This window comes from Crotalus tigris, unplaced genomic scaffold, assembly GCF_016545835.1.
Source record: "Crotalus tigris isolate CLP2741 ecotype Arizona unplaced genomic scaffold, ASM1654583v1 scf7180000017883.2314494, whole genome shotgun sequence".
Classification (NCBI taxonomy): domain Eukaryota; kingdom Metazoa; phylum Chordata; class Lepidosauria; order Squamata; family Viperidae; genus Crotalus; species Crotalus tigris.
Window position 1 is genome coordinate 2,015,309 of NW_024096700.1, and position 12,666 is coordinate 2,027,974.

Below are 12,666 nucleotides of genomic sequence, written 5' to 3' on the forward strand. Positions count from 1 at the left end.
GCAAAAGTTAAACTTGTCCAATTGGCAAGAGATAAAAAAGCAAAAGAATAAATTATTAACAATAAATGTTATCTATATATTTCTTAATATGCAGAACCTTCCAGAGCTCACTGTGCTCACTGTGGCCAACTTGCCACGGGACAACTGGCTGTGGTATAATTCAATGCTTCAATGCTGCATTAATAGCTTCATTCAGATACTTTTATCATTGGTGACCATGTTTTTGTTGAAATTATTGTAACTCATATATTTTTAATTATTTTTTTATTATTATTGGGCATGGTTCTGTCAAAATTAATTTAACTTTTGTATTTGTTGAATTGTCCCACAATGAGTTTTCCCGCAACGACTTGGCCACAGTGAGTTCTGTGGCAAGGTTGGTTGTGGCGAGTTGTCCCATTTCAGGAAACAATACTATAGGCAATGAGTATGGGAATGGGAATGGCCTTTAGTTATTCTACCTTTTAAATGTAAATAACAGCAGTTAAATGGAGATGAAAAGTAGGACACAATGTCATCCTCTATTCTACATGGGGGGGGGAGACCATTCAGCAGATGTGGAGAAGAACTGTCCATATTGTCTTAGTTAAGAAGAAGGCCACTAGAATGGGGAGCTTGGGGATACCACCTATGAGAACACATAACCTTACCTTGTCCTGTCTGTTCCCCATGACTCACTTTTCTTTTTGACTAGCCAATCATCTTTTAGCTAGGTTCCAAGAAAGAAAAAAAAAACATTTTTCACCAGTAATATTAAAAAGAGAAGAAAAATAATGATCTGGGGCAGAAGTGGCAGAAGGAGGAAATGAGATTCCCTGTTCAATGCTCCTAAAGTTTCTGTAATGGATATATGTAGGCTTGTTTGCTTATATCATAGTTTGTAGACAGCTATGAGGGCGAGTTTGATGTAGTGATTAAAGACAACAGGCTAGAAACCAGGAGATTATGAATTCTAGTCTTGCCTTAGGCACAAAGCCAGTTGGGTGACCTTGGTCCAATCCCTCTCTCTCAGCCCTATGAAGAAAGCAAGGGCAAAACCACGTCTAAAAACTATTGCCAAGAAAACTGCAGGGACTACCAGAGGAAGTTGTCAGGACTCAAGCCTAACTCAAAGTTATATTTTTGGGTTCCCCCCCCCCGCTTCTTAAAGTCAGCAATTGTTCTACTAACATTTAGCTGCACAGAATTACAGTAAGCGGTGCTATAAACCCAAGTATGCCTCAGTCACATAATTAATCTTTCTCCATATGTTTTACAAATAAAGTGGAACATCCTGAAGTGGTTTTGCAAGCCCAGAGCCACTTGGTTTCTTAATTTACCATTTGCCATAGCACTTGCATTCTTCTGTATCACTTTACTAACTTATGTGCAGTTCTGAAGTTCTTACAATGCTGTAAAACAACATGTGGGAGGCAAAAGTAAACTGCTTCTATGATCCAGTACAGTCCCCAGCCTGAGAGACTTTTCAGAGCTTTGGTAAACTTAACCCCACCCCTCCGGGCAGTCCTGATTTTTATTTATATGTCTGTGGTCCAACGGAGTTCAGATGGAGTGCTGTGTGCGTGTGTGGAGATGAGCTGAAGTCATGAGCCTGGGCTGTTGGAGTGGTTTTAATCAGCAACCCGTTAGAAGAGAATGGAAAACGTCTGACAGGGTGAAGAACTAAGTAAGTAAACATGACTCTGAACTCCAAAAGACAATGGAGGAAAAAAAGGAGAGAAAAGAAATCCGATTGAGCAAAAACTAGGCTTTTGCTCTGTTAAAAACTGTGTGGGGAGGGAATGCTGCGTACATTTTCTGGCAGGAAAAAGGCAATTTAAAAGATGAAGGAAATGGTTTTTTTTAAAGAACTCATCAGGAGAGGAATTGGAAGGGGGAGGGAAGAGAAGAAGAGTCCTGCTAGAAAAGCCTTCGTATTTTCCAGCTTTATGTGCAAATCCCTTGCTATTTTTAGCCAATATATCTTTTTTTTAACATAATTGCTCACACGGTCCTTTCCAAGGTATTGTGCAATGGAGTTTTGCTCTAAACAGTCACATTTCTTCCGTGTGTAATGCTTGAAAACCTAATGTGCATTCATTTCCAGTCCATATTGTTTATATGTTGCTTCTTTCTGTCTCTCTCACCACCAGTCCCATTGTTTTTTCCAGGTCGGACACTGCTTGCCTTTCTCTGTTGGGGGCCTCTCATTTCTTGTCTGCTGATGTCATGGAAGAACTCAAGTCCAGAAGTGATGGAGAGAGAACTTGAGTACAAAGAGCATACCTTTCTGCCTTTCTTTCATACTGGTAGAAAGCAGCCAGACTGATTGCCCCTATAATGTGGAAATGGGACAAATCAGAAATCTGAGGTGCCATGGCTTGTCGGCAGATTGTGCCTGGTCGGAGATGGTGTCGTTTTCGCCCATTCCTGATGGTGCTGGTTCTGGCTGCCTATCTCTTCTACCAGACCCTGATGCCTTTAAGATCCAAGAGACCAACAATTCCTACAAGTGGCAATGGATTACTGCCCAGCAAAGCAGCTGAGGTGCAGCGTCAGACACACCAAATCCTTGCAAGGCGAGTCAGTTGCTTCCTTCCTTCTAACAAACAACAAGGGCAGAAGGAGGTAAGAGAGATCTACAAGTTTCAAATAAATGCTGTTGATAAGCCAGTTAAAATTAACTTTTATTTCCTAGGTCACATATGTCAGTGAAATGGAAATACTGAAGTGCTTTGAATTCCTTGCTCTGGTTCACAGCCTATACAAAATGTAGGTGTAGGGTCAGGAAGGTGACCCAAAGTGGTGAATCCCTGGAACAAAGCATCAATATTCTGTTATAATAAAATGCAACATAGAAACAGATGGGAAATAGGAAGGAAGATGGAATATAATGTTGTAACCATGTCTGTGCAGATTAGATTGGTGCTCATGTTGTTCTAAATTACATAACAAAGGATCAAAGGTGATATGATTAAAGACCAGAAAAAAATTGAATTCATCTACTAGCTTATTTTAATTCTAAGATTCAGTAAAGAAGATGATGATAGAAAGACAGTAAGAATAAAAATGATGATTTCAGATAGATTTGAAAGGAGCAATAGCATTCATGAAACAGAGTGTGCACAATATTATTCTGTTCTACACCAGAAAGAAATAATACTCATCAGCTTTGTCAATAACCTCTGGTACTTCTAGACTTTTTAAAGCTTGGCCAATTCATGAGAGCTACTGAAATGGAATTTCTAGGGCAAATATTTTCTTTTCAGTCAACGAATAGGTAACTTATATTAATATCCAATATGCATTAATTCAGTAATAGATTCGTAAATGTGTTTAGGATTATCTTTAGAGCCTTGAGGTGGTCAAAACCTCACTGTAGAATTTGTAATAGTCTATGCTTGGATTTAGGTGGGTAACATTACTGACTTGATGTATACAGCATTTTGTGCACTCCAAGTACTGGGACATAATTCATAGGATTTTCAACCAGGGAATCCCAACCCAACTGCTGAAAGATCTTGGGAAAAAGCACATTTGGGCTAAGAAACTGAAAACAAGTGCTCTGCGTTGCTTTCCACTCACTTCTGTCATAATATTTATTTTCAGTAATGTACAGGAATATAAATACACACCAAATGAAAATGACATTGTGTGTGTGTGTGTGTGTGTGTGTGTGTGTGTGTGTGCCACAATGTTTTGTTTTCAAGTGGCCCTCCAACCCAGAAAAACTCAAAATAAAACTATTTGGAGGCTAGAGGGGATGGTGAGGGCAATGTGCATTTTGGGAAAGCAGAGTTTGATAAAAGATCAGCCCCACTGTGACAACCATTGCATAGGTTTGTATAAATAGCTGGGGTCTGCAATAGCAGCCATTTTTCAGAGTATCCATCATAGCTCCCATAATTCCAGATATACCCCCAACACCGAAAAACCGGGCATTATTCAGACTCTAATGTCTGCTATACATTAACTGTAAATTTTTTAGCAAGCTTTCGCCTGGCCATTTGGTAATGACATTCAAAAAGCCAGCTGAGGGACTTTGGGAAAGTCGTTGTCTTAGTTCAACCCATCTCACAGGGTTGTTGTTGTAGGAAAAACAGGAGAGCAAAAGTGTGTGAGATATGTTTTCTGTCTTAAGCTTCTTGTAAAAATAATAAAGGCAGGAAATAAATAAATACAAAACCAAACAAAACAAATTCAGATTTAGATCTGATATAAGTTTAACCAAATTCAGATGGCCTGCTTCACTCAAATCCCTGAAGATAATTAATGTAAGTTCCTGTCCTCCCATCAGCGTATGTAGATATCTAAAGACTTTTAAAGCTATACATGCCTTATAGTAAATCATGCTAAGGAAAAGAGAGAAAAATAGGATACAGATTAGGCACTTGTGTTTTAACTCTGCTTTATTCTGGCTGCCTTACAACCAATAGAATAATTTTACATCATTCTGTTTGTTTATATATCTTTGGCACCAGAAATGATGAAACATTTGCACTGAAATATATATTTGTTAGTTTTTCATAACGCGTACTTACAGTTGTACAAGCTGTTTTGGTTGTGACATCAGCTTTGCACAATTGCATCAGTGTTAAATCTCTGGAAGATGAAGTTATAAAATGCACAGACAGCCTTTTAAATTAAATGTCCTCTGAGCAAGATTGGTCTTATTATAAACAATCCTGTGTTGCTGTACAAGTAAAATAGCTCCTACCATTCCTAAATATTTATCTGCTTCCTTCCTTTGCAATACAATCTTATCTTCTTAAAGGATATAATTCAGGTTACTTTTATTAGTTTATTATTAGAAACTTTCTTAGGAATGATTTTCATCATAAAAAAGTGTTTCAAGGTAGGAAGCATTTTTAAAAATTATAAAAGTTTGTAATATTTAATCTATGTCAAATAAAGTCTCCAAGGATTTTGTTAGAATTCAAATGTTTACTTTTGCATCTACCTTTCTATGATTAAAATCATATTCAGCTGTTTTTCTTACCCCTGTTTATGTGTTTTAAAAATACAAGGGAATGTAAATGTCAGAAGTTTCCCATAACTTAAAAAAACCTCTTATGAGAAACTGGAATGAGTCTGGTTTCCTAGTGTATTCATATGATTTTCTGGGCTAGTTGTGGCAGCATCATTAGAGTAAGAGTGATGGATAAGACTAGAATAAAGATTTAGATCCCATTTGGAAAGACTCCAAGATCAATAACAAAGTTAATGCAATGAAGGAAATGCTGAGATCTGTTCCACTAACTGCACTCTTTCAAGGCACTATAGCATTACAAAGGCATTTATATCCATTTTTCTCTGTTGGCTAGCTGACTGACTGGGAGGCAGATGGCAATGTAGGTGCTATGTTAAACAGCAAATCTTTGTGTGTGTTTTTAAGGGCTAAGAGGTTATTAAAACAGGAGACTCCAGATGTTCCTTTGCCCACGTACCTAACAAATACATAAGAGTTGCTGCTTCTGATGAACTTTGACAGTACAAATATGGGAAGAAAAAGCAGATTTGAAAATATATCTCAATAGCTCAATTTCTTTTAAAAAGTGCTTTACAGAAATGCTCAAATTATAGGATAAGAGCCCCAATATCACAATAATATCAATCATATCAACAACAATATCAGCTGTTGGAAATTCTGCAGAACAGATTGTAGTGCTGTAATAAAGTACCAGAGCATATTCCCTTGTATGCTCCAAAACCATTGGATTCTTTGGCATTCTCTGTAACATTACACCATTGGGCATGCTCATGTATACATATCTCATATGAAAAAAATCAACATTCTTAGAGAGGTCCTTTATACATTAGGACTATGGTTCTGGATGTCTATAACCTCAGCCTGATCACTATAATTGACTTCCCTTTGATGGAAATTCAGTAGACATCCAAGAAGGAACAAACTGGAGCTTGTCATCTTTGCAAAGTATGTGCAGTTGTCTAGTTTAAAGACGAAGAGTCAACAACATCTTTATGGTGAAACATACTGCCATATTGTCATACATTCAGATACAAGAAAGATTTCCAATCTCAGGATGATTAAACCATAATTAACTCCAATTTATATTTATAATTATCCTTATCCTTATCCTTATCACACTTTCCTATAAGTGGATAGAAGGAGATGCGAAGAATTTAATCTGGGGATAGCAAACAAAAGGAAAATTTGGTGCTAGTTAAATAGCCCATTTTGGTTATGAATTATGGCTTACTGTAGAAGAAATGGTGAATTATTTTGTTGTGTTGCAAGGAAACTACAGTGAAGTGATTTCCATTGCAATTTTACCTGTATTTTTCTTCTGGAAGAAACTTTGATTCTAAAAATATATTTTAGGAAAGGATCCTGCATTTTATACTTGATTTATAATCCCATGTCTGAGAATTTTGGCAGCTTTAGTCTACTTGCACCTGGAGGCAATCAGAGAGTGGAAAGCTGATCTAAATAAAACAACTGGCAATATCGTGAACTGCAGGCTGCATAAGGAGCTTTGAGCTTTAGTGATGTTCTTCCTCTGAATCAAACTACAGCAGTTCCAACTATGAATTGCTCAGCCTGCTTTAATGTGGTAGCATGCCTTTAATAAAAGTATATTGTATCTTCTGATTTTTGTGGCCTGCTCTATATTTAGGCAGCAAACAATGAGAAACACAGGAACATTCCAGTCATTTCAGTCCAAAGCCCACTTCTTCCCAAACAAAAATACTACAGACAGAAACAGTTAACATGTTTTAAATAGCTTCCAGAAAACAGCAACAACTGAAAGGAAATTCACTTATTTCTAGAAATACAGGAAGCCTAAAAATGTTAAATCGGATAAACTACATCCACAAGACACACGTTGGGAAACTGTGTAGGGCTTGTAATAATGCAAAGAAGTATATTTTAGAAATATTTGTACCATTTCCTCCCTGCTCAGATGAACTACCATTTATTTCCCCAAACTAAATACTGTAGCTAGTTGACTTTATTTGCCTGGATATATTTTTTTCTTACCGATTTGGTTCCCTTTCTACTCTTTTTTATACCCCAAGCAATTTTATATCACATATAGATACAGATTAATCATCCATTGATAGTTATGTATCTGACATTCCACTTTGTTATTCCAGGTTTCTTTACATTGATTAGACTGATAACTGCATATTTCTTCAACATTAATATGTGAAGGCAACAGGCTAATTTAGGGCACAGGGAGGCCATATAACGCACAGGTTTCCCATTTAACATCCCACTCCCAGCATTTGCTAAAAAAACAACTTCTATCCTACAAACTTCTATCTTGACACAGTTGGATAGGGTAATTCACAATTTAGTTTGTTTTCCAAAAATTCTCTTGATCACTCCTAAAGCTTCTAAACTGAATGCGACTGATATATGAACTTAACCCCTTTCTTCTAGTAATGCATTAACTGTTGTGACATAACTTACTGTGACTGTTTTTTTGTTTCTGATGGGAAATGTGTGCTGTTGTGTTTTACAAACAGATTTATATAATACATGCTTAAAATTCAGGGCAAAATGATTTCTAAAGCTTTCCAGAACATGACATTGCTTATTGGGAGATAAATTCACCCCAGAAAGATAGTTTTGAGCATCCATTTTAGAAAAAAAATGGCTGTGTTTAGTATGTGGATGGGCTGAGTGATTCTAGGCAGATTAAGTAGCTGCAGGATGTCTACATTCACTGGTGGATTATGTTTATACCCTCTCAGAGAAAGGGCAAGAAATCCTGCAGAACTCATATTTAAACAAACAAACAAATCAATAGGTGGGGGAGGGCAATTGGACAATAATTATTTGGTTTGTGAACAAATCCCTGAGCCAACATCATATTTAAACAGATGTTAGTCTGAAGTTATGTAAGTTAAAGAGAATGCCAGTGACTAGCACAAAATGAAATAAAAAGACATTCTTACTTGTCTTTTAAAGACAGAATTCCACTATTTTATGATGAAGAAATGACATTTATTTGGTGGAAAACTCTTGATTTATTTATGTATTTAATCAAATGTATAGACAGTGATGTTAAAAGGTGAAAAAGTATCCACCTATTGCTGCTCAAGTCACCGCATTCTGGATTAGCTATAAATTTCTGACTGGTCTTCAAGAGTAACTCCATGTAGAAAATATTGCAGTATTCCAAATGGGAGATGATTAGAGTATAAGTGATTGTGAGAAGAGTGTCCTGATTCAGGAAAAATTGTAACTGATACAAGAAAATTGATCTGTGCAAGACCTTCCTGGTCATAGCTGACAATAAGGTGACCATCTTCACAGCTTCCAATGTTTCTTCAAAGAGCCAGATAAAGGTGAGAGACAGGCATCGGGGGCTGCTGGGAGATCTGGGATACATAAACAATTCTGTGGGGATCTTCCAGGTCCTACCACTTACTAAAGTTCATTTTGACCAAGTTAAGTGTTTTACCTTGCCTTTTTATTATTATTATTATAATTACCAATGAGCATAAGACGGAATGGACAACTTATTAACTTTTGATACTATGCTAATATGTAGGGAATTTTGCAGCCACACGCATTTGCAATACCTTTGGCCATGATTGTGTTAGAAGAAAATTCTGGTCTGGTTCAGAACTGGGTCATGAAAGAAATGCACGGATAAGCTACTTGAAGCGGAAGTGGTTTATTCAATAGATAGAGTTCAGCAACTGAGATAGCTACAAGATTGGGGTGTTGAGGCTGATAATATCTGTAGGAAAAATGGTCTTTTGTGAAATCTGTGAGCAGGTGATTTGAAATGCTTGGTGTTGTGTCCTGAGCCTGCAAAGGCAGGCTCGGGACGCTGCAACGGTTCCGGGCAGTTGCAAGCTGCCCGGGACCAGACTGGTTGGCACCGGCCTTGCGCGCATGCGCGAGGCGCGCCGCGTGCCTAAATGTTGTTTTTTGGCCCGGGGATTGTCTTTAAGAGAGGCTGAGAGACTTGTATGTCTTAGAGTTGTAACGGGGAAACAGAACAACAATAAAGAGGCTCCTGAAACTACGAGATGCTTCGTGAGTTATTGCCATTTAACCGAGGACTCAACACTGGCGACGAAGGTGGGATGCCTTACAATTGATTGAAGAAATTGTAAGCTTACCCTGGAGTCCTGAACAGCGAGGAAACGGCGTTAAACTCAGCAACTGCCTGCCAATACAGCGTCGTTGGAGGTAAGATGGCTGATAGACCCTTCCTGTACTACTGCAAAAAATGGCAAAGATAGGAAAACTTTCTGAGTTTGATGTTACGCATCCAGAAAGATGGGAGTCTTATGTGGCCAGAGCAGAAAATTATTTCAGAGTAAATCAAGTGAGAGAAGATGGCTTAAAGGCTGCCACCCTGCTGTGTGTTTGTGGTCAAGATGCATTTGAAATTGCTGAAAATTTAGTAGCCCCTGCACCTCTTGAATCTGTTACCTACACAGATTTAAAGAAATTACTAAAAGAACATTTTCAGCCCAAGTTGTCTGTTATTGCATGGAGATATACTTTTGAACAGAGGGATCAACGGGCTGGTGAATCAGCTAAAGAGTACATTGCTGCATTGAGAAGAGCAGCTAAACCTTGTGAGTTTAAAGACTTAGAGGAAAGGCTGAGAGACAGATTTGTATGTGGGCTGAGAAACAGAGACTTGCAGCAGAGACTTTTTGCTAAAGAAGACATATCGTTCCAAGATGCCTTGAGAGAGGTTACTGCAGAAGAGGCAGCAGGTAGGGCAATCAAGAATATGAGGCCTATCAGAAATACTCCAGAAGCTGTTTCCGTGCACCATAAGGGAGTCCAAGGGAGCTCGGAAGAGGAACTTGATGAAGAGGTAGATCATCTCTACCCACCCAAAGAAGGAAAGCAGAAGGATGGCAAAGAAAAGTCTTCAGCTGTACCCAAGTGCTTCAGGTGTGGAGGTCGCCACAAGAGGACCGACTACAGGTTCCGTTCTGCAATCTGTAGAGCATGTGGAAAGCAAGGCCACATAGCAGCTGTGTGTCTGGGCCATCAGAAGGTACAACCCTGAGAAGAATTGCGCCTGAAAGGTACCAGGGTCCCCAGCCAAAACAGGGTGGGTTTCTGTGCTTCACGAAGAAGCATTTATAGGAAGGCACACACAAGCCACTCAAAAAGAAACTGTCACTTAAGGTGAAGTTGCAAGGAGTTCCATTGGTCATGGAACTAGATACTGGGTCTGCACTTTCAATCATTTCCATTCACACATTCAGAAAGATTTGTTCTGGTAGTGGGTTCCAGGCCAAGCTTAGGCCTTCTAATATAGTGCTAACAGACTTTCAAAACTCCAAAGTGTGTGTTAAGGGGGAGGCCACCCTTAACGTACAGTATAAGGATTTTGAAGGTCCATTACATGTATTGATAGTGGGGGGTGAGCGTACGAGTCTCATAGGACTCAATTGGTTTGAGGCCCTGGGAATACAAGTTACAGGGCTCAATAGCTTGCAAACAGTAGATCTACAGGAAGTCTGCAAAGAATTTGCAGATGTTTTCAGCCCACAGCTGGGCACATACAAAGGTCCCCCAGTTTCTTTAAAGTTGGACCCCACTGTCACTCCTATCAGAGTAAAAGCAAGAAGGGTACCTTTTGCTTTAAAAGGGAAAATTGATGCTGAATTGGACAAATTGATTCAGCAAGGAGTCTTAGAACCTGTTGACTCCAGTCCTTGGGAAACTCCCATAGTCACGCCTCTTAAGGCTAATGGGGACATTCGCATCTGTGCAGATTACAAATGCACTCTAAATAAGGCATTGCAACAACATGCCTATCCTGTACCTGTAGTCAGCCATATTCTGGCTTCCCTCAAGGGGGGGGGGTGTTTTTGCAAAGCTTGACTTAGCACAGGCTTATCAACAGTTACCTGTTGATGAAGCTGCTGCTGTAGCACAAACCATTGTAACTCACAGGGGGGCATTCAAAGTCAAGAGGCTACAATTTGGAGTAAATGTGGCTCCTGGAATTTTCCAAAGTGTAATGGAAAATACTTTGAGGGGTATACCAGGGGTTTGCCCCTATTTTGATGATGTCTTAATTGCTGGAGATTCCACTCAAAATTTAGCTGAGAGATTGAGGGCTGTCCTGCTGCGGTTCCGGAAAAGAGGACTCAAGCTTAAAAAGGACAAATGTAAAATTGGGGTGCCTTCTACAGATTTTCTGGGATTCAAAATTGATGCCAATGGGATTCATCCTGCTGAGTCCAAGTTAAAAGCTATCATGCAAGCTCCTAGGCCTAAGTCCAAAGCTGAACTACAAGCTTTCCTGGGCCTTTTGAATATCTATAATTCATTCATTCCTAACAAGGCTAATGTAGCTGAACCACTTCATAGGCTTCTGGACAAACAGGCAGTGTAGCAGTGGTCACAAGCACATGAAGCAAGTTTCAATGAGGTTAAGGCCTTACTCACATCCAACACTGTGCTTGTACATTTTAATGAAACTCTCCCTGTGTGCATCGCTTGTGATGCTTCTCCTTATGGAGTGGGAGCAGTACTCAGCCACCTTAGACCGGACGGAACTCAGGTTCCTGTTGCGTATTACTCCAGAACCTTGTCTTCTGCTGAACGAAACTACGCCCAGATAGACAGGGAGGCCTTAGCTGTTGTTGCTGGAATTAAAAAAATCCATGATTTTTTATATGGCAGACATTTCATGGTCTACACTGACCATAAGCCTTTGTTGGGGTTGTTTACAACAAACAAACAAACTCCCCATATCATCTCCCCCAGGATGCTGAGATGGTCAATCTTTCTGTCAGCCTATGACTTTTCTTTAATTCACAAACCTGGCAAAGAAATGGGCCATGCTGATGGCCTCAGTAGATTACCCTTGATGCCCCTGCCATCAACATCCTTTCCATTCAGGCGCTGCCTGAGTCACCTCTAAATGCCAGGGATGTGGCTGCTGAATCAGCCACAGATCTCACACTCTCTCGTGTCTTATCTTGGGTTTTGTCTGGATGGCCAGAGAGTTGTCCAGGCACTGAGTTTCAGAGTTTCTGGCTTAAAAGGAACGAGTTATCCACTTTTCAGGGTTGTCTGCTGTGGGGCAGCAGAGTTGTCATTCCTACCTCAATAAGGTCTAGGGTCTTAGGTTCCCTTCACGAGGGTCATCCTGGCATTGTACGAATGAAGGCGCTTGCGCGCAGCCATTTTTTGGTGGCCTGGGTTAGACAAGGAAATTGAGGCTAAGGTGCATGCATGCCACCTTTGTAGCACTCACGCCCAGAAATGCCCCAGGCTCCTGTGCATAGATGGGAGGAAACATAGTCTCCATGGTCTAGGATGCACATCGATTACGCTGGGCCCTTTCAGGGTCAATTCTTCTTGGTCCTCGTTGATAGCTATTCAAAATGGCTTGAGGTTGTACCTGTCTCTTCCACCACCACTGCAAAGACCATTCAAGTACTGAGGGGGATTTTTGCTGCACATGGGCTTCCGGATGTTTTGGTGTCTGACAATGGCCCTCAATTCACTTCTTCCGAATTCCAAGCTTTCTTACAGGCCAACATGATTCGTCATGCCACCTCTGCGTCTTTCCACCCTTCCACCAACGGTATGGCTGAACGGATGGTCCCCATCACCAAGGATGCTTTAAAGAAACTGACCTATGGGGACTGGCATCACAGGTTGGCTGATTTTCTTCTTGCTTACCGCACCACACCTTCAACTTCTACGGGGAGAAG

General features: G+C 39.9%; 1 protein-coding gene across 1 annotated transcript in view; it reads left to right on the top strand.

The window, feature by feature from the left end:
• Positions 1-1,165: 1,165 nt before the first annotated feature.
• CPED1 (cadherin like and PC-esterase domain containing 1) overlaps positions 1,166-12,666 on the top strand; it is a 131,418-nt gene continuing 119,917 nt past the window's right edge. The window contains exons 1-2 of the mRNA XM_039343979.1: positions 1,166-1,666; positions 2,151-2,607. Of these exons, the coding sequence (XP_039199913.1) occupies positions 2,356-2,607 (252 nt within the window). The 5' untranslated portion in view covers positions 1,166-1,666; positions 2,151-2,355. The remainder of the gene's footprint in view (positions 1,667-2,150; positions 2,608-12,666) is intronic.